General features: G+C 56.5%; 8 protein-coding genes across 8 annotated transcripts; 3 read left to right on the top strand and 5 right to left on the bottom strand.

Moving 5' to 3' along the window:
* Nucleotides 1-1,223: 1,223 nt before the first annotated feature.
* SNQ2_1 (ATP-binding cassette transporter snq2) lies at nt 1,224-6,170 on the top strand (the record flags this gene model as incomplete). Its single annotated transcript, XM_064798257.1, has 3 exons — nt 1,224-4,985; nt 5,108-5,165; nt 5,236-6,170. The coding sequence occupies 3 exons, from the start codon at nt 1,224-1,226 to the stop codon at nt 6,168-6,170; spliced, it is 4,755 nt and encodes a 1,584-aa protein (XP_064664491.1).
* Nucleotides 6,171-6,273: 103 nt separating this feature from the next.
* Nucleotides 6,274-7,168, bottom strand: LTR77_000994 (uncharacterized protein; the record flags this gene model as incomplete). The annotated part of the gene is made up of 3 exons (XM_064798258.1): nt 6,274-6,621; nt 6,668-6,962; nt 7,014-7,168. The coding sequence occupies 3 exons, from the start codon at nt 7,166-7,168 to the stop codon at nt 6,274-6,276; spliced, it is 798 nt and encodes a 265-aa protein (XP_064664492.1).
* An 83-nt stretch (nt 7,169-7,251) lies between these two features.
* On the bottom strand, nt 7,252-7,952 carry LTR77_000995 (uncharacterized protein; the record flags this gene model as incomplete). The annotated part of the gene is made up of 2 exons (XM_064798259.1): nt 7,252-7,418; nt 7,499-7,952. 2 exons carry the CDS (start codon nt 7,950-7,952, stop codon nt 7,252-7,254), a joined length of 621 nt encoding a protein of 206 aa, XP_064664493.1.
* Nucleotides 7,953-8,676: 724 nt separating this feature from the next.
* Nucleotides 8,677-10,090, bottom strand: LTR77_000996 (uncharacterized protein; the record flags this gene model as incomplete). Its single annotated transcript, XM_064798260.1, has 2 exons — nt 8,677-8,733; nt 8,807-10,090. 2 exons carry the CDS (start codon nt 10,088-10,090, stop codon nt 8,677-8,679), a joined length of 1,341 nt encoding a protein of 446 aa, XP_064664494.1.
* A 452-nt stretch (nt 10,091-10,542) lies between these two features.
* On the top strand, nt 10,543-14,272 carry LTR77_000997 (uncharacterized protein; the record flags this gene model as incomplete). Its single annotated transcript, XM_064798261.1, has 2 exons — nt 10,543-10,718; nt 10,777-14,272. 2 exons carry the CDS (start codon nt 10,543-10,545, stop codon nt 14,270-14,272), a joined length of 3,672 nt encoding a protein of 1,223 aa, XP_064664495.1.
* A 451-nt stretch (nt 14,273-14,723) lies between these two features.
* LTR77_000998 (uncharacterized protein) lies at nt 14,724-15,773 on the bottom strand (the record flags this gene model as incomplete). The annotated part of the gene is made up of 1 exon (XM_064798262.1): nt 14,724-15,773. One exon carries the CDS (start codon nt 15,771-15,773, stop codon nt 14,724-14,726), a length of 1,050 nt encoding a protein of 349 aa, XP_064664496.1.
* Nucleotides 15,774-16,303: 530 nt separating this feature from the next.
* LTR77_000999 (uncharacterized protein) lies at nt 16,304-18,079 on the bottom strand (the record flags this gene model as incomplete). Its single annotated transcript, XM_064798263.1, has 1 exon — nt 16,304-18,079. One exon carries the CDS (start codon nt 18,077-18,079, stop codon nt 16,304-16,306), a length of 1,776 nt encoding a protein of 591 aa, XP_064664497.1.
* A 1,113-nt stretch (nt 18,080-19,192) lies between these two features.
* On the top strand, nt 19,193-20,787 carry LTR77_001000 (uncharacterized protein; the record flags this gene model as incomplete). The annotated part of the gene is made up of 3 exons (XM_064798264.1): nt 19,193-19,371; nt 19,425-20,652; nt 20,713-20,787. 3 exons carry the CDS (start codon nt 19,193-19,195, stop codon nt 20,785-20,787), a joined length of 1,482 nt encoding a protein of 493 aa, XP_064664498.1.
* Between the last annotated feature and the right edge of the window lie 19 nt (nt 20,788-20,806).

Raw genomic sequence — 20,806 nt, forward strand, 5'->3', positions numbered from 1 at the left:
CCACCCATTGATGGTGTTTGGTGTGGAATGATGCCGACCCGACGTCAGGGTAAGGGTAAGCTACATGTATTTCATGTTCTCGAAGGACAAGGCAGACACACAAACCACAAGACAGTCAAGAGGTTCGGTCTGCACTTTGCTGACGAGATGGTGTCAATGTAAGCTTCTTATGCGAACGCGCCATCTGCCACATGCTTGGTAGTCCTGGTAGTGTAAGCAAAGGCTCACCGTTTGCCTTACTCCGATGCCCTCGTGCCGACACCTGCTCCGCGGAGGTTTTGCAGCTCGAGTAAGGCGGTCCACCAGACGCATTGCGAGCTTACTCTATCAGTGTCTCAACGACACCCTGTCCTGCCTTCATTTCGGAACGAGTGGGGCAACCCTATGATTCCGAAGGAGAGATTGATAACAGCCAACTATGACACCAAGTCTTGTGTCTGCCTTGGCTGTCAGACCGCAACCCCGATGTCCGAAGGAAGCCGATTCCTTCCAGGGGGCCCTTGATCAGTAATGTTGGCGTAGCGGAGAGGAGTGTTCGAGGGATAAGGAGGGAGCCGTGGTTAAGCTAATCGCTCCTCGTTCCTGTGCGCTGTTGGCTCCGCACTGGGCCGTTTGGGCAAAAGAATTGGCAGCATCTCGATAGATAGACGAAACAAACAAGTTGGAACAATCAATGGTAGACCCGTCTACCCCTCTCGATCGGTTGATCTGATGTTGAGTAGCCATCCAGCAGTATCTGCAGAACTTCCTCTTCTCGAGAACCACCTATTCTTCCACATGAAGGAAGGACTGGGTTGATACCGCCACGACTTGTTGTACGCGGTGTTGCGCGGCAGATTCACGGCAATCGACGCCAATCTCAACAACAAAAAAAGTTTAAAAGACGATTGATAACGCGTGAGTGGACTTGGATGACGTTTCGGACCGCAACGACGGTGGAGCGCCTAACGGTCAACATCAGCAGTTTTCATCGCAATTATTCAGCCTCGTGCATTGGCAGGGGAGTTAGGAAATCATATGTCCGATCCAGAACCCACCCCGTCACGCCATCACGACACCGCAAGTGCTTCCTTTTCTCCTCTCACTCTCTTCTCCTCTCACCCACAAGGTTTGTGCCTCCTTGAACCTCTTCTCCTCTCCGTCAACCCGTTTCACCATCACCACCGCTGGACTGGCATTGAGACCCCGAGAAGAGCACAGCAGCGAGAAGCTGCACATCCGCCATGTGGGCTTCGCATCTCGACCAGGACCGCCTACAGCGTGTGGGCACCCAACAGCAAAACCAATGGCACCGTGGCGATCCTCACCCCGACGCCGGACGCCTCCACACAGTCTACAACAACGAAGACGATGAAGGCAACGACGCTGAACGATCTGGCACTTGGGGCGAGCGCGATGTGGGCGAGTTCAACACGCGGGAGGCTGCTGAGCAGCTCGAGGCTCTTAGGAAGACCCTCACTGGCATGAGCAGGACCCGTACAAAGGACACCCAGCCTTCGCTGCGAAGGACCGGTAGCAGGCGGAGTACTCTCACGCGGCAAGCGACTCGGCAGTCTAATCAGGAGCGGCCGACTACCGCCAGAACGGCTTCGGTTGCGGAGAGCCATCCTACTGAAGAGGTCGAGCGATCTGATTGGGACGTTGAGGCTGGCGAGAAGAAGGAGGAAGAGGATGACGAGGACGAGCTCCAGCTTGGCGAGTTCTTGAAGGAAGGCCATTTTGAGAAGCGGGAGGAAGGGAAGTCTACGAAGAAAGTGGGCGTGATATTCAAGGATCTGACGGTCAAGGGCGTTGGATCTACGGCGTCTTTCGTGAGGACACTGCCGGATGCTATTCTTGGCACCTTTGGACCGGATCTCTATCGTATCCTTTCAGGCTTTATACCCGGGCTGGCAAGGAAGAACGGCGAGCTGAGAACGATTATCAATGGTTTTACCGGATGTGTCCGTGACGGAGAGATGATGTTGGTCCTCGGTCGTCCCGGCGCCGGATGCTCCTCGCTACTCAAGGTTTTGGCAAACGACCGCGCAGCGTATGCTGAGGTCTCTGGTGACGTCTCGTATGGTGGCATCCCGGCGGATAAGCAGAAGAAGCTTTATCGCGGCGAGGTCAACTACAACATGGAGGACGATGTTCACTTCGCCTCCCTCAACGTCTGGCAGACTTTTACCTTTGCCCTAATGACGAAGACCAAGAAGAAGGCGAGAGAGGAGATCGATATCATCGCAAATACGCTCCTTAAGATGTTTGGAATTGGTCACACGAAGTACACTCTCGTGGGCGACGAGTATACTAGAGGTGTCTCAGGTGGCGAACGCAAGCGAGTCAGTATTGCGGAGACGTTGGCCAGCAAGGCAACTGTCATTGCCTGGGACAATTCGACTCGCGGTCTCGATGCGTCTACAGCTCTCGACTACGCCCGCTCGCTGCGAATCATGACCGACATCAGCAATCGTACGACCTTGACGACTCTCTACCAGGCAGGCGAAGGCATCTACGAGCTCATGGACAAAGTGCTGGTTATCGACGACGGCCGCCAGATCTTCATGGGTCCAGCCAAGGAAGCAAGACAGTACTTTATTGATCTCGGATTCGAAGCTCCAGAGCGCCAGACTACAGCAGACTTCCTGACTGCCGTGACCGACAGAGTTGAGCGAAAGTTCCGTCCGGGTTGTGAGAACAGCACCCCAAAGACACCTGAAGAGCTTGAGAAGGCCTTCCGATCGTCGCCCAACTACCAGAAAGTTCTCGAGGACATCAATGGTTACGAAAACCACCTCAAGGAAACGAACTACGAGGACGCCAAGCAGTTCGAGAACGCGGTGCAGGAGGGCAAATCCAAGCACGTCTCGAAGAAGAGCCCTTACACCGTGTCTTTCCCGCAACAGGTGATGGCTTGCACCAAGCGCGAGTTCTGGTTGCTCCTTGGCGATACTACCACCCTTTGGACCAAGCTCTTCATCATCATCTCCAACGGTCTCATCGTCGGCTCTCTGTTCTACGGCGAACCTATGAACACGGCCGGTGCATTTACTCGTGGCGGCGCGCTCTTCTTCAGTATTCTCTTCCTGGGTTGGCTGCAGTTGACTGAGCTTATGAAGGCTGTCAGTGGCAGAGCTGTGGTTGCTAGGCATCGAGACTACGCCTTCTACCGTCCATCCGCTGTGGTCATTGCGCGGGTCATTACAGACCTGCCGGTGATCTTTGTCCAGACCATCCTCTTCGGAGTACTGATGTACTTCATGACGAATCTCGACATTACCGCCAGCAAGTTCTTCATCTACATGTTGTTCGTCTACGTAACGACGATCTTGCTGACTGCACTCTACCGGATGTTTGCCTCTTTGTCACCCGAGATTGACACCGCAGTGCGCTTCTCCGGGATCGCACTGAATCTGCTGGTCATCTACACCGGCTACGTGATCCCCAAAACTCAGCTGCTCTCGGAGTACATCTGGTTCGGCTGGATCTACTACATCAACCCGGTTGGCTATGCTTTCGAAGCCGTCTTGACGAACGAGTTTGCTGGACGCACCATGCAGTGCGCTCCGGAACAGCTCGTGCCGCAAGGTCCTGGTGCCCAGCCTGGATACCAGGGCTGCGCCATTGCAGGAGCCGATGTTGGTGCCACATCTGTGACTGGGTCTAACTACCTCAGCACCCAGTACAATTACAGCCGCTCACACCTATGGCGGAACTTCGGCGTCGTCTTGGCCTTCATTGTACTTTACATTCTTGTGACAATGGTTGCAACCGAGACGATGTCGTTCTCCGGCGGAGGGGGCGGAGCGCTCATCTTCAAGAAGACTCGGAAAGCCAAGCAACAGGTCAAGGAGCCTTCTCCCGCGGCTGATGAGGAGAAAGCCATCGCCAGCGGTTCCGAAAGCAGCAGCTCGGGCAATGCGAAGAAGGAGGATGGTCTTGGTGACTCGCCGGCTGAGGATGGCGCAGAAGAGGAAGCTCTGGAGCAGATCACCAAATCCGACTCCATCTTCACGTGGCGGGACGTCAACTACACTGTTCCTTACCTTGGTGGTGAGAGGCAGTTGCTGAACAATGTCAATGGATACGCCAAGCCAGGCAAGATGGTTGCCCTCATGGGAGCGTCGGGCGCTGGCAAGACTACCCTCCTCAACACCCTCTCTCAGCGCCAAAGCATGGGCGTCGTGTCCGGCGAGATGTTCGTCGACGGTCGACCTCTTGGTCCTGCGTTCCAGCGTAACACTGGCTTCTGCTTGCAAGGAGATCTTCACGATGGCACGGCCACTATCCGCGAAGCTCTGGAGTTCTCAGCAATCCTGCGACAGGACGCGAGCGTGCCTCGCTCCGAGAAGCTGGCCTATGTGGACAAGATTGTCGACCTCCTCGAACTCAACAGTATGCAAGACGCTCTCATCATGTCCCTCGGCGTCGAGCAGCGCAAGCGCGTCACCATCGGCGTCGAACTCGCGGCCAAGCCCTCTCTCCTCCTCTTCTTGGACGAGCCAACATCCGGCCTGGACAGCCAATCCGCCTACTCAATCGTCCGCTTCCTCAAGAAGCTCGCCCACGCCGGCCAAGCCATCGTCTGCACCATCCACCAGCCCTCCAGCGTCCTCATCCAGCAATTCGACCTCATTCTCGCCCTCAACCCCGGCGGTAACTGCTTCTACTTCGGCCCTGTCGGCGAGAACGGACAAGCTGTCATCGACTACTTCGCTGCTCGCGGCACGCAGTGTCCACCGAACAAGAACGTCGCTGAGTTTATCCTCGAAACTGCTGCGCGCCCCGGTAAGCGGGAAGATGGTAGTCGTATCAACTGGAACGACGAGTGGAAGAACTCGCAAGAGGCGCAGGATGTTGTTGAGGAGATTGAGGGTCTGAAGCTCACGAGGAGCAAAACGCAGACGGAAGAGCAGAAGCAGGAGCAGGAGAGGCAGTTTGCGGCGAGCACGTGGCTGCAGACGATGGAGCTGACGAAGAGGACTTTTAAGCAGTACTGGCGGGTAAGTCGAGACTTGTGAAGGCTGGCGGCTTCTCCGAGACGGCATCGACTAGGAAGTGGTGCTTGGAGATGCTTTCAGCCCAGATGGATGCTCGAGATTTTTGCTGACGTCTTTTCGTGCAGGACCCGAGCTATCTCTATGGGAAGCTGTTTGTTGCTGTTATTGTCGGCATCTTCAACGGTAAGCCCTTTGTCCTGGAGCACCCCCCTACCACAGCTTGAGACATCGCTGACCCTTTTTTTCCTATCAGGCTTCACCTTCTGGCAACTCGGCTACAGTATCCAGGACATGCAAAATCGTATGTTCACGAGCTTCATCATCCTCACGATTCCGCCGACTGTGGTCAACGCCGTCCTCCCGAAGTTCTTCACCAACATGGCTCTGTGGCAAGCACGCGAACACCCCTCTCGGATCTACAACTGGTTCGCCTTCACGACCGCTCAAGTGGTCGCCGAGATCCCGCCAGCGATCGTCTCGGCGGTACTGTACTTCGTGCTCTGGTACTTTGCGACTGGACTTCCGACAGAGAGCTCGGTTTCTGGCTACGTCTTCCTGATGACGATGCTGTTCTTCCTCTTCCAGGCATCTTGGGGCCAATGGATCTGCGCTTTCGCTCCGACGTTCACGGTTATTTCGAACGTGCTGCCGTTCTTCTTTGTCATGTTCTCACTGTTTAACGGAGTTGTGCGTCCTTACAATCAACTCCCGGTATTCTGGAGATACTGGATGTACTGGGTCAACCCCTCGACGTGGTGGATCGGCGGCGTGCTCGCTGCAACACTTGACGGCATCCCCGTGCAGTGCGACCCCTCCGAGACCGCCCACTTCAACCCACCTCCCGGCCAGACGTGCCAGCAGTACGCAGGCGACTTCGCACGATCGGCCGGCGGCTACCTGCTCGAACCGCAAGCCAGCAGCGATTGCCAGTACTGCCAGTACAGCGTCGGCAACCAGTACCTCGAGACGCTGAACATTGACGCGAGCCAGAAGTGGCGGGATTTCGGGATCTTCTTGGTCTTTGTGTTTAGTAATTGGTTCTTGGTGTACTTCTTCATCTACACCGTCCGCATCAAAGGATGGAGCTTCGGTTTCGGGTATCTGTTTGGGGCGCTTGGGAAGGTGGTGGATGCGGTTAAGAAGCCGTTCAAGGGGAAGGGCAAGAAGGGTGAGGGTGAAGAAGCATAGGGTGGCTATGATATGGAACATATAGATTTGATGGCTTAGCGAGGAGTTCATAAACGGCATAGATTAGGCATTGGCCAGCATATATTAATGGTAACTCGACATATCAAACAAATGCCCCCGGAGTCACCTTCTCATCTGCCAGCGACACGCCCTTGTTGAACCGATTCTTCGGATCATATTGCTTCTTGATCTCCTTCAGCTTGTCAAAGTTCTCGCCATACACCTCGCGGAGATTGTTCCATTCGTGCAGGAAGCCGGCGTGGTACTCTTTCGTGTCCTTCTCCGGTCCAGCGATCAGTTGCCCGGCCTTTGTGAACTGCTTCATGGCCATCTCACGCAGATTCTCAGGCGAGCCCTCGGTCTTGCGACCCAAGCCCAGCTGCATCACATGGCGGCGTTCGTAATGCGGCCACGCTGTCTTCGACCTTCCGCCGGAGGAGCTCATGGCTGGCTGTGGTATGTCAGCTTTGCCAAACGAATAGATCGAAGGCACTCACCCCTTGCATAAATTCCATCAAAACGACCGACCCAGTCTGGAAGTCATCGTGCAAATTAATGCTGTCCTCCCACCACTTCCACGCTCGCACGACCGTCTCGTCGTCCATTTCGCTCAACAAAGGCGCACACAGCCAGAACTTATTGCTGCCTTGCCAGTGCTTGAAGCTGTCGCCCAGGGCGTTGACGTCGGCGACGCTCATCGCGCGGCCAGCGAACTCGACGCCGTCGGGGTGTTGGAAGAACCAGCCAAATCCGGCGGCGGAGCGTGCGTGGGACTCTCCTTTGGCATCGTACCTGGAGGGATATCAGTGCTTAATCTGTTGGTGAGGGTTTCAGGAGATGTACATCATGATTGCTATGCCTGGCTTAGCACCCTGCGGCTCCTCTCCAAACGCAGTCCCTCTGTTACAGACGTGCATGGCGATAGCTGGGTCCGTTGTTTCCGCTGCCATCTTCGAGACGAGCTTCGAGACGTCAGAGAGAGCAGAGTATGGGAACATTAGAACTCCGGCGTACACCTTTAGCGGGTACTTCCGGGCTCGATATCTGATGTTCGTAACAACTGCATGTTCATCAGCTTCAGCTATGCTGGCAGGAAATTCGGCTCCTTGAGGCAGTACTGACCCCCAAAGTTACCGCCGCCTCCTCGCAACGCCCACATGAGATCAGGCTCCTCGGTCGCCCAGAGCACTCGTCCGTCTCGGAGGACGACTTGCATGTCCAGCAGATTTTGAGGGTCGGAGATCATGCCTAGTACCTCAATGTCAATACGCAGAATCCGCCAGCCGGTGTCGGGTGCCTCATGTTGACAAGTTACGATCGACACGCACCGAACTCATGCGACAACCAGCTCAAGCCTCCGCAAAGAGCAGACCCAGCGACACCAACCCAAGTACAGCGAGCGCCGACCACCTGCCAGCCCGGTGCCCGCTTCTCCATCAGTTGGTCGATGGTACCCCAGTCATACCCGCTTCCGAGCGTCAACGTCTCCGCTTCCTCGTTGAAATCGAAGTCCTTGAAGCCATGCGTGCTTACGATAACATCTCTCGCTGAGACGGAGCCGGTACCTGTGTTGCGAATGCCGAAGTCCAGGTCAGAGTCGTAGAGGAACTTGACGACTTTGGTCATCGATTCTAGGGAGCTCGGTTGAACGACGAGCGGCGGTCGTTGGTCCGCCATTGGACTCCATGGTGCTGCTGCTTCGGTGTAGCCGGGTGCATCGCGTTCAATGATTTCTGAGGGGTCGAGGATGGAGCGTAGATCGTCAAGCTGTTTAGAAGTCATCTTCTTTATCTTCGCTCGGGTAGTTCGCTTTGAAAGAGGTTTGTAGTGAGAACAACAACAAGAACGAAGGGACAGGGTGTATATAACATATGGAAGGCGCACACTATACCTACCTCGTCAAGGATCCTTCATGTCGGACATTATCGTGGCAATAGCAAAGACTCTTTCCGCGCCAGTGTTGAGCTGAAGGAAACTAAAATCCTTCGATGGGCCAAATGAGGGCGCATGGCCCGGCTGACAAACAAAATCGCCTCGCTCGACCAACAGTATTCGGGCACGCCCATGAGTTTCTTGCAGCTGTAGTAGCATCAAGACGTCTGGCGGGATCGAGTTCTCCGGCGAAGTTTGTAAAGTGCCGTTTGAATCGTTCTCGTTCTCTCTTGCACGCACTCGCTTTCGCTTGTGGGGATGGACCACCTTAGCTCGCGCTGAAGAGTAGATCTAAGAAAGAGGACATCCCCGGGCGTATGTATATCAGCAAGGCAGCCCCGCAATTTTGCTCCCTGTTCTCGAAAGCAAAGGTAGAAAGCGTGAAAAGACTGCGAGCTTGCGGTCAGAGTTTCCGGAAAGAAGACAAACTTCTTGGCATTGTATGTCGCTATCAGCCTTTCTCCAACCGCCAGCGTAGAAAACGAACCACTTTTCGTCGCGGACGGATGAACAGGGAATGATGCTGGAAAGAAGCAAACGCACGCTATGCATCCAAAATCACCCGGTCGACCATCTAGTAGCTCTTGGGCAGCCCCAGCGCCCTTTCGCCGATGAAGTTCATAATCATTTCCTACAAGCGACAATGTTAGCTGACAATCCTAAGCTCAATCTCCGAAAAGTCCCAGTGTCGAAGCGATACTCACCCGACTCACAGGCGCCAACCTAGGCACAAAGCACTCCCGCATATACCGCTCCACATGATACTCCGAAGCATATCCCATCCCACCCATACTCATCACCGCCTTTTCGCAAGCAGCGAACGCCGCCTCCGCCGCCACGTACTTGGCGCTATTGCACGCCACGCCGACCTGGTGCTGCGTGATCGCCTCGTCGTAGTCGGGATGATCTGGGTTCGAGCGGTCATATAATCGTGCTGCGTGGTATGTTGCCAACTTGGCCGCTTCGAGGTTCATGAATGCCGAGGCGAGCGGGTGCTGGATTCCTTGGTTCTGGCCGATGGGTCGGCCGAATACGACGCGGTCTTTGGCGTAAGCGACCGCCTTCTTGAGCGCAGCATAGCCGAGTCCGAGAGCCTCGCCGGCGAGGAGAGAGCGCTCGGCGTTCATGCCGTGGAGGATGATTTTGAAACCCTGACCTTCTTTGCCAATCAGTGCATCGGAGGGGATCTGATAGTTGTCGAAGAAGACTTCGTTGGCGTCGACGGCGCGACCGCCCATCTTCCGGATCTTGCGCGCCTCGAAGCCGGGTTTGCTGTGGTCGATGTCGACGAAGAACATGCTGAGGCCTTCAGAGGGCTTCTTGACTTCTTCTAAGGGCGTTGTCCGGGCGAGCAGAACCATCTTTTGGGCTATTTGAGCGTTGGTGATCCAGATCTTTTGACCAGAGATGCTGTAGCCACCGTCCGAGTTGCGGGTAGCTTTGGTCTTGAGCTTGAGGGTATCCAATCCTGTGGTTGGTTCCGTAACACCAAAGCAGGTTCTCCATTCGCCACTCACGATCTTCGATAAGAATCGCGGTCGCTGCTCTGAGCTGGCGAACTTCATCACTGGTTGTGTGGCGTAGACGTTGGCATGGATGGATTGAGCACCCTGCATCCCTGCTCCGCTCTCTGCGATGGTTTGCATCATCATGGTCGCCTCGCTGATACCAAGTCCACCACCTCCAAGATCTTCTGGAAGAGCAATGCCAATCCAGCCGTCCTTCGCTAACGCAGCATGCAGTTCGTGAGGATACTCGCCACTAATATCCCGCTCCATCCAGTAGTCGTCGGGAAACTGCTCGCAGACTTTGAAGATGGCATCGCGGACTGTCAATTGTTCGTCCGTAAAGCCGGAGGTCTCCATGAGCTTGCGTTGACATGTTGCTGAGAATGCTCGCGAGGGTTGTTGTGTTAGCAGCTGTGGTCGTGTTCTTTGCGTGGCGAGACGGGAGAGGGGACGAAGGGATGAGACGAAGTGCTTTGCCATGATTACTTTGTGAAATGGAGGAGAAGAAGAGGGTGAGTGTGCGATTGAAGACGGAAGGTTACGTAAATGATCCTTATATTCACCACAGACCTACCGACATCGCATTATATGTACCAACCCCGTCCCGCCCATCTCACGGGAATAACTTCTCCAATCCAAGTGGGGATGAAGTTGTAGTTCTTAAAGCCGAGGAGTCGAGTCACGTGTCTACGTGGTCAGGGCGCGGCTCGGGAGTCTCCGCCGCTAGTGGGCCGACTCCAGCTCAAGCCAAAACAACAGAACAACACGCGATATATCGACATCCCGCAGCGACTTTGGACGACAGCATCGCCTTTTGGATTCCGCGAGCACCAATTGGACCATGTACTAATAGCGACAACAACATTTCTCGCATCTTCGGCGCTGCAACTTTGACCGAGCGGCGAACTTCAAGCGACACCACTACAGCAGCGATGGCGGGAGCACGAGGGAAGACGCAGGCATATGGATCGGCGGGATGGATCCAGAGCGAAAGACAACAGATAGAACAGTTTGTGGGACAGGAAAACGAGGACTTTTCATACAGTGTGCGTAACGAGCTGGAATGGCTGCAAGCGCACGTTGGCGAAGTCTTTGCAACCAACAATGTGTGAGTTGACTTCTGTCACGCTCGCGGAGACGCGCAATGGAAGCTGACCTGTCCACAGCAACTTCGCAGACGTGTTCAAGACGCCCGGCAAGCTACGCGGCAAAACACCGCGAACCGCGCGAAAGCAGAACATAGCCGGACCGCGACAGCCATTGACCGACATCTTCGCCCCCAACGTACCAGCACCACAATCCGCGCAGAAGACGGCATTCTTCGACAAGGTCGCGCATTTCCGCATCGCAGAAGACGCGGAGAACCAACCGCCAGCACATCGACCGAGCAGTCGCGGCAAGAGCCCGCAGCGCATCGGTAAGAACATCAACACAGACTCTGGTTACCACGGCATGACCGAAGACGAGATGGATGTTGACAGTAAGACGGAAACAGCGACGCAATCGAGCCAGCAGAGCGAGGTGCAGAAAGTGCCGCTGCGTGAGAATCAGCCCCCACGGCAGCGACAGAATGCTGGATCGGCTGGCGTCAGTAGTGATGACTCCTTTTTGTCGGCCAGAGAGGACTTGACGAGCCGCCACGCGTCGAAGGCTCAGCTTGTGCATGAGACTGGTGATGAGGAAGTTGCTGAGGAGGGACAGATGGAGGTGGACGCGGAGACCGCGGAGAATGCTGAAGCCGACGTACATGGCGAGAATGTTGAAGTTTTTGGGTCAGAGCCGGACCAGGATATGGACGATGTGGAGTCACGATCACAGTCCGACGCGTCAAGCCCCGAGAAGCCACTGCAGAGGAAGAGCAGCTTCACTTTCACGGCGCTACCAGCGCGTGAGCCGCTCACAGCAACGAAGAGCATGGGAGCGCGTAACAGCCAGATTGAAGCACGCAACAGCACCTTGGGGCGATCTTTTGGCGCCAAAAGTTTTGGTGCAAGCAATAATGAGGATGACTACGCCGAGAGCACATCGGAAGAAACCAAGGCGCACAACAAGACTTCCACACAGCTGCTGCAGGAAAGGATCAATATGCTGGGCAAGACGAAGGAGCCACGAACGTCGAAGAGCTTGCACCAGACTATCCTTGGAGGACAAACTGCATACCCTCAGCTTCCACGTGAACCAGCGAAATCTACCACGCCAGCTGATGATTCTGACGATGACTGGATTGCGCCCTCGAAGCCTGTACACGACAAGTCAACGGAAGAGCAGGTGCCCCAGAAAGAACCTTCCCTAATACGCCCAGCGATGCACCAGAAGTCTATATCGACAACACAGATTCCCTCTCCAGCCCGACCAGAGATGGCAACAGAGGCCCGCCATGCCAAAGCCACTTCTGTATCGATCCCCAATTTCGCTTATGCTACGGCTGAGATACAGTCGACCACGCCAGCTGGATCGCCAGTGGCCAAGAAGAGTCACGACGGCCCATTGAGCGCTTCCAAAAGCAAGCTCTATTCTGTCCTCAAATCTGCAAAGAACATCTTCGCGTCCTCCGCAAGTGCCAGCGCAGCGGCGAAGCTTGAGGCGCATAATAACTCTCCATCACGATCTCCAAGACGTGATGTCTCAGACGAGTCGAAGACCGCTGCAGTCTTTAACATGCCCGGCGCACTCTACTCTGAGAGGCAGCTTCCGCCGTCTCCTTCCAGGACCAAGTCTGTCATCTCTCTTGTCTCCACCAGCCCTAGTAGGAAGACGAGAAGCTCAAACGAGAGTGACAAGAAACGCGAGAAAGAGCTCAAGGCTCAGCAGAAGGCGGCCGATGACCTCGAGAAGGCTAGAGAGAAGGAGAGACAGAAGGCTGCAAAGCAGCAGGAGGAGAAGCAGAAGGCTGAACAGGCTGAAGCGGCGAAGAAGCAGAAGCAAGCCCAGAAAGCGCTTCCCGAGCGACCCACAACTGCAGGTAGCGATGGTGCGAGAGACTCGGAGATGCCACCTCCACCACCACCCAAGACGATGCTACCACCAGGAAAGCTACGAGCGCCAGGCCGCATCGCTAAGCCGGGCCAATCTGCCTCGAAGCCAGCTCCTGTCTTAATCAGAGTTGGCTCCCAGAGGCTTCACCATCCTGCGACATCTTCGCTGTCAAAGTCACAGCACGAGAACTCCGGGCCTCCCGTGCCGCCAAAGCAGCCTGCCGGTCGCGTAGCATCTGCCCAAGGGAATATGCGAAGCTCGACTGCCCCTCAAAACTCCCGACTGAAGGCGTTGGAATCTGCTGCGAGGAAGAAGGAAGCCGACGAGAAGGCTGCACAGAAGAAAGCCGAACAGAAGCGTGAGCTGGAGCGTAAGCGAGCGGCCAAGGTTGAAGAGGAGCGTCGTGCAGAGGAGGAGCGGAAGGCCGCCGAGCAGCAACGGCAGCAGGAAGCTAAAGCAGCAGCGCAGCGACAGGCTGAGAAGCAGGCGGCTGATGCAAGACGTCGTGAGGAGCAGCGTCTCGAGCAGCAGCGCCAGCAGGAGGAGGCGCAAAAGGCTAGAGCTGCTCATGACCTTGCTGAGGCTATCAAGCGTGAGCGCGCTCAACAACAGGCAGCCCAGCCGCGCAACGATGTTGGTGGCACGCTCCGCCAGCTGGCGAAGAACACCGTGCCAGAGCAACCTGCGACGAGGCCGCCACTGCATCCCAACCCTGCGAAGCCTGCCAAGCGGGTCTGGGTGCCGGAGGAAGATGACCCTTCGAAGCCACAGACGTACCAGCCTCAGCGTCCGGGTGTGCAGAGAGGGCCAGCGAGCTTCCAGCAGTCGCAAAACGACGCAAAGAGGCGCAGGACGAATGAGGAAGAGAAGCCGGAAGAGGGGAACTCGGTCATGGCGCCTCCGAAAAGGCCATCTAACATGCGGAAGGTGAGCAGAACGGTGAAAACGCTATTACGAAGAGAGGCTGATCTTGACCAGGAATCTACTCTTAACAAGTTCCCGCACGGCTACACTCACGCCCCACCGCCGGTTAACCACCACCCGAGCATGTTCAAGGCTACCGTAACGGCTCAGCACCAGCTACAACACCCCAACAAGCCCAGCATGCCTTCTCATCCTAGCCAAATGGCACAGATCTCGAATACTCGCATCCCCTTTGGCGAAAACGTCAACCCGCCCGGTCAAGCGTCTCACCACCCTCAAGCAAAGCAGTACGCCGGCCACGAGAACCTCCAACCAGGCACCGCCCAGCAGAACAAATTCAAGACTCCAGCACGCCCGGCCCAAATGCCCAAATCCGCCAAATCGTCCCCCCTCTACCCGAACGGCGACAACATCGAACTCCCGGACATCGAAACGGACTCGGAAGAAGAAGACTCCGACGACGACAACACCGGCTTCCGCGCGCCGTCTTGGGTGGCTTCGCCCGCTCTGCGCGAGCTGCTCACGCAGCAACAGCTTGTCGACCCGGAGACGGTGTTTGGCCCTATCGCGGAGCTGAAGATGGAAGAGGTGTTCCGGAATGGCAAGAATGCGGAGCGGCTGAAGAAGTTTAGGGATCGGAGTAGTAGTGCCATGTGGGTGCAGACCGGGGATGCGATTACGAGTGCGGAGAAGAGGAGGGATATGGAGGTGAGGGAGAGGGTGGCGAGGGAGGGGGGATGGAGGTATGCTCCTGGTTCGTGAGTGCAGACATTCGGCGGGAATGATAAGGGCTTTGGGTGGGCGTGGGGCTGGACTGATATGGTGCTTTTCTTTTGGGCACGACTGTGATGCGTTGAGGCGGGTTTGGGGTATGCATGATGGAATTTTGGGCCTCTGACACCTTTCGGGCTTTGGAAACGGTGGGATAGCGTGGTAGATGTGGAATATATGCCCTCTAATTTCAATCCTCTTGTCCATGTTCAACTCGTTCCGCTGGTGGTTCGTCGAACTCCAAGATATTCTGTATCTATCTTTGCGGAGTGCTGATGCAGTGGCCACCTCTGATACTAGCTCTCCACGTCGCCTTGCCTGCTGGCTCTCGTCCCATCCTCATCTACTGCGATATAGCATGCTTTACCTGCATCGCCGAGTGTCTTATCACGGGGCTCAAGTTTCAATTCGCGAAAGTGTAAACTTCTTCCGCTGGCTCCCCTCACTCTGTAGACGGGGCAGGCGATGCAACCTTCGGAGGTCCACCCTTTGGTGGCGGCGGTGGTAAATTCCCAGTCGGCTTCGGTGACTTGTCTCCCTCCAGCTCTCGCGACTTTTGCTCGCCTTCCGCGAAATAGTCGTCCAGTCCAGCAGCCGGCACAGCAGAGTGATGCGCCCGTTGCTTCCTCGCTTTGCCAGCAGGCGGCGGACCACCGCCACTCGTCGGCGGCGGCGGAGACGTAGACGGCACCTGCATATTCGCCGGCACCAAAAACTCCTGCCCCCCCTGCCCCTCACTCACAGCTTCCTCCCCACCCGGCTGCGGCAGCGAATACTCATTCCCACTCTCAAACAACGTCTCCCCCGGGCCCTGCGCCGGCTCCGTCAGCGGCGCGGGAACCCGATGCAACGCCCCATACCCCAACACACACCCCAACGCGCCATCGCCGCCCCAAGCCCGTGACGGCGTAATCGTGACCAAGCGCGTAACGTCGTACTCATGATTATACACAAACAGCCTTAACCCCCGCTCCAACCACCGCTCCACCAGCTCCCCGAGCGCCCCTTCACCGCGGAGAACGCCCTCAGGGCTGCCGATCACGTAGTCTCCGTACGGCAGCAACCCGGCGACGTCGGCGGGGGAATTCGGCATCACGTCTAAAATGTGCCAGACGTCCTCCCCTAAAGCGAGAGGGGCCCACTGCAGACTCAGTCCCAGCCCTGCGCCGTCCGGCGGGACCGTGGCGTAGATTTCCCGGATCGAGCTGCCTTTCGTCCCGTACACGCCGAGACTGATGGTCGAGCCGGCGCAGTTGCGGATTTCCTGGGCTAGGAGGTTGGGGTCTGGGTTGTCGATTGTGCGGCCGTTGATGCCGATGAGGAAGTCGAACCAGGGGTCTAATGGTATATTTTGGTCAGGGTTACGGAGGACTTGGAAGCCGTAGGTGCTGGGGAGTTGGGTGGAGGGGGAGCCTTTGGTGGTGGGGATGGCGTTGGGGTCGGAGTCGAGGCGGGAGATGAAGCGGTTGAGGGCGCCGAACATGTTGGCCATGGTTATTGGTTGATCAGTGGGTAACGGCTTTGACGTATTCAACCCCAGCGAAAAGATAGGTTTGTTTAATTGGGTTGCATGGTATGGCCTGGTTGGTTTCGGAGAATAGCTGACGGTCTGGCCAGGTACAAGTGTCGTTGGATCAAGGGCTGAGCTACCACTGTGATTGGCCTAATCTTCGCTCACACTAGCTCACGTCCAACTTGGCATCCTCGGCCGTACTCGGGCATCCTCGGAGAGTCCTCGGTCGTAGCATAGCAGCAGAGCAGGGCTCCAGCAGCACGACAGACCTACCTTACGCAGCGAAGGGCTAATTGTTTGGCGGTTTTCAGAAATTGAACAGCTCGTCAGGCGGTCGGTTCATTTGGTGATTGGAGAGGTGTAATCTACAGCTATATCTACACGAAGCACATAATGTCCACGCTTCCCACAACGCTATGCATAAGTAACCCGAACATTTAACACAATGCGAGAAGGGCCATCAGTACGGCAAATGCCCACCAGCAGCCAGTCGGTCAACCAACGCGATCTTATCGAGACCCGAATGGATCGCTGCCCCTGTCTCTCCCTCCTCCATACCCACCACCACCGCCTCCATACCTCCCTCCTCCACCTGTTCTGCCACCACCGTAGCCTCCTCGGTCTCCCCCACCGCCTCGCCCACCAAACGCATCGTTCCTGTCTCTCCCCCCAAACCCACCGCCTCGCCCACCAAACGCATCATTCCTCTCTCTTCCCCCAAACCCACTGCTACCCCCACCAAACTGCCTCCCACCCCCACTCGACGCCATCCTCGCCCGATCAATCACAGCATCATTCCCAATATTGACTCCCGGCAACTTCGCAATCCCCAACCTCTGCGCCAACCCCGGGCTCAACATCGGCGGATCCGACATCCCCCACCCAAACCGCGCGAGCTTGTTCATAAACTCCACCAACACGCCCTTCCGGTTGTACCACTGATGGATACCCAGCTGCGCACGGTAGACGTCCGCTTTCTCCACCACGGGCACTTTGCGCAGCGAGTTCTGGTACATGGCGAGCAGTTCGCCGGCGGCGCGGCCGACTTGCGCTTCTTTCGTCATGTCGAGCTTTGCGATTTCCAGGCTGTCGTCGCGCTGGATGGGGAGGTTTCGGAGGCGGGAGCGCGCTTCGTCGGCTTCGAGCGGGTTGAGGATGAGCCAGCCTTCGCCTTCTCGGCCGGCACGCGCGGTGCGGCCGACGCGGTGGATGTACTGGTCCCGGCTGGTGGGCAGGCCCATCTGGATAACGTGGGTTACATTGGGGAAGTCCATGCCTCGGGCGGTGACGTCGGAGCTCAGCAGGATGCCGGTCTCGCATCTCCTGAATCGATCCGCTGCGCGTGTACGCTCGCTTTGACTGAGCTTGCCGTGGATTTCGAGAATCTGCGCGGGATCCCATGGATGTTGCCGGCGTAGCGCGCCGAATGAGTCGCGGTCTGGTTGGTTAGGCTTCTGAAGCCCGCCGAGCGCTGAGGCTGCGAGTCTGACTTCGGCGGTGCTGTTGAAGTAGACGATCGCTTTGAATGGCCGGCTGTCTGGCTGCTTTGATGCTTCAATGGACTTGGCGCAAATCTCCACTAGCGCTGGCAAGGAGTTCTCCATGCCGTTCAGTCTGACAATGCTCTGCTTGACGTGCGGGTGAGTAGGGTCTTCGTTCTCGCCTACACATTTGACAAACAAGAAGCCAGGCTTGAGGGTCTCCCTAACAATGCCCACGACTTCTTGTGGGACGGTAGCAGAGAACATGAACGTCTGCCTGTCCTTCTCTTGCGGAGTGGGAAGCTGGCGCATAATGTCCTGGATGACGGGCCAGAAGCCAACCTCCAGTAATCTGTCCGCCTCGTCGAAAACGAGCGCGCTAAGATCCGGCGCCTTCACGCCGCTGTAGGGATCGCTGAAGATGTCATTCAAACGGCCAGGCGTACCAACCAGGATATGGCAACCTTCTCTTTGGATAGCGCGCAAGCCCATTGCCTTTTGTGTTCCACCCACCGCAGTCTGTGTAATCAATCCAGTACCACGCGTGATCTTCTTGGCTTCCTCCGCGATCTGCTCAGCCAGTTCTCGGGTCGGGGAAACGATGAGGGCGCGGATGTCGTCTGCGGTCGTTCGGGGTCCTCGTCGACCCGGTGACGGTCGCACAAGGTCTGGGTCCTTGGAGATAATATTCTGCAGGATGGGTAGAAGGAAGGCGAGCGTCTTGCCAGTACCTGTCTTTGCCTGTGCGATGATGTCGTCGCCTTTCAGCGCCTCGTTGATGGTTCTCCTTTGCACCTCCGTCATCGTTTCCAGGCCCATACCGCGGGTGAGTGTATCAACGACATTCTTGTGGATAATGCCTTTCGTTCCCAAGTCCGCAAACCTTGTGATCTCGCCAGTGCCGTCTTGCTGAGGCTCAGCTCGTGCGGCGGCTTCTTGTCTTATGCGAGTCGACTGGTGGAGAAGACGAGGATGTGCGCCAGACTTGGTAACTGTCCGTCCTGCGCCGGTCTCCTGTAATAACCGACCGCAAGAAGTTGCGCTGAATGAGGTGGTGGAAAGGCTTCGAGGGAGAGACGCCGTACATCTCTGGAAGGCTCTGCGCATTGCGCTAAAGGTATGTAGATATCCGGGACTCCGCTGATACAAGGCGATTGATGTGTATCGCCGCTGTATTGTACAAGGTGTGAAGTGGAGAGAAAGAGTGTGTGGAATGGATGAGATGGTGATATCGTGCGTCAAGTCTCGCCTCTCCTATCGAACATTTTCCTGCGAGCCCAATCTAGCTCACGCGCTAAGGATTAAGCTCTTCGGCAACGATAGATCCGAGAACGATTAGGGCTTTGCTTACAGCAAGAGCCGCACCGGCGACCACACTTCTAACTTCATCCTCCGGCCATATCACCAGCCTTTGCGAGTCTTGGAAGTCTGGAGATACCAACTCCACGAGGCAATTATCTTTTGGCCTCTCGTCGGCTTGGAGGTAAGGCTGATTCGGGCTCCGTCGTCCCATCAGTAAGCCGCTGCGTCTCATTCATCCAGGCGTGTTCCAGCATCGATGGAAGCACTCGAGACAAGCTGGAATAGACACCATGGCTCGTAACGATCTTTCTTTGTGGAGGCTGTCCGATTCGCTCGCCAGGTTCAACACCGAGGCCGTTGCGGCAGTTGATGCTTTGCTATCATTGCCAAGAATACTAATCGCATGACTCCACTTCGGATGCTGCAGGGCCTGGACTGGAATCACCTGCAGAGCCGAGCATCTTTTTCTATCGCTGCAAACTATCTAGACTGCTGCGTCCTCTCTACTAGATCTTCTGATGTCGAGTCCGCTTTCAGCTCTTCGCCGCACCTGAACCAGTAGGAAAATCTTGTCTGGTCTTTTCCCCATATCGTTTCTGCTTGATCAGAGGATAGATGGACGAGACCGAGCCGTTGCTGTCAAACCAATCACAGCCAAAGCACTACTTCCAGGACGATGGCAAACACAAGATCGTCGACTTTGATCCCAATGGCGACCCGGAGAACCCAATGGAGTGGCCGGCATGGTACAGATGGTGTATTGTACTTCTGCTAGCATTTATGGCATTCACAGTGTAAGTACTCTCAATGACACCCAATACGAATCCGCCAGTCTGACCGAAGCCAGAACATTCACCTGCATCGGCATCGTCCCCTCCGCGCGCGACGTCGTCCTCGACCTCGAAGGCCACACCGACAAATCCGCCAGCGTCCTCTTCGTCACCATCTGGGAGCTCGGCGAAGCCGCCGGCCCGCTCTTCATCGCCCCCCTCTCCGAAGTCTACGGCCGCTACCCCGTCTACAACGTCTGCAACACCCTCTTCATCCTCAGCACCGTCATCACCGCGCTAAGCCAGGACGTCGGCCTGCTCATCTTCTCCCGCTTCCTGACCGGCTGCGCCGTGGCGAGTAATGTCCTTAACCCGGCTATCGTAGGCGATATCTTCCCCTCCGCTCACCGCGGAAGCGCAATGTCAGCCGTCATGCTCGCCCCTTTACTCGGCGGCGCCATTGGCCCATCAACCGCCGGCGCTCTGGCCGAAGCAACAGGCTGGCGCGAGATAATGTGGCTATCCACCTGCCTCGCCATTGCCGCCGAACTCGCTTACCTCTTTCTCCTGAACGAAACGTACCAAGTCCCCATCCTGCAACGCCGCGCAGCTCGTCTACGAAAAGAAACCGGCGACGACAGCTACAGATCGAAATACGACCTCGAAGGCACCGCCTCCCTCCGCTCCCTCACAACCTCCATGCTCCGCCCGCTCTGGGTCTTCTCTAGCTCCGTAGTCCTGCAGATCCTCTCCCTCTGGGGCGCAATGGTGTTTTCCTTCTTCTACATCATGTCCACCACGCTCCCGGACATGCTGGAAGACGTCTACCACTTCGACGCTGCGATGCGGGGGCTAGCCTTCCTCTCCTTCAGCGCTGGATCCGTCTTCGGCATCCTCGCCTGCAACCTTCTCGTCGACAGACTGTACACCCGCCTCCAACCTCACGACTCCCGTACGCCGTACCCAGAAGCCCGACTCCCCCTCACCATAACCGGAGCGCTCATCCTCCCATTCACCGTCGCGCTTTACGGCTGGTCCGCTTCCGCGTCCTGGCCCGTCTGGGTCCTCTTACTCTCCGTCGTGCTGCAGGGTTTCGCGTGCATGATGTGCATCGTGCCCATGCTAACGTACGTGACGGACGCTTTTGGGCTGGTTTCTGCCAGTGCGCTCACGGCGGTGCTGGTTACGCGATGTTTGGCGGGGACGTTTTTGCCGTTGGGGACGGCGCCGTTGGTGGGGAAGCTGGGGTGGGGGTGGGGGTTTACAGTGTTGGCGGGGGTCTGTGGGGGGTTGGCGCCTATACCCGTGAGTGTTTCTTTTCGTCCAAGGATGAGTGTGGGAGTGGTCTGCTAATGTGTAGCGTAGCCGCTTGTGATGAGGTATGGAAGCCGATGGCGGCAGAGGTCGCAGTATAGTCAGGACGGCGACGATCAAGGATGACGAGGAAAGTCAGATGGCA

This window comes from Saxophila tyrrhenica (genome assembly GCF_035928015.1).
Source record: "Saxophila tyrrhenica strain CCFEE 5935 chromosome Unknown scaffold_1, whole genome shotgun sequence".
In the NCBI taxonomy this organism is placed as follows: Eukaryota; Fungi; Ascomycota; class Dothideomycetes; order Mycosphaerellales; family Extremaceae; genus Saxophila; species Saxophila tyrrhenica.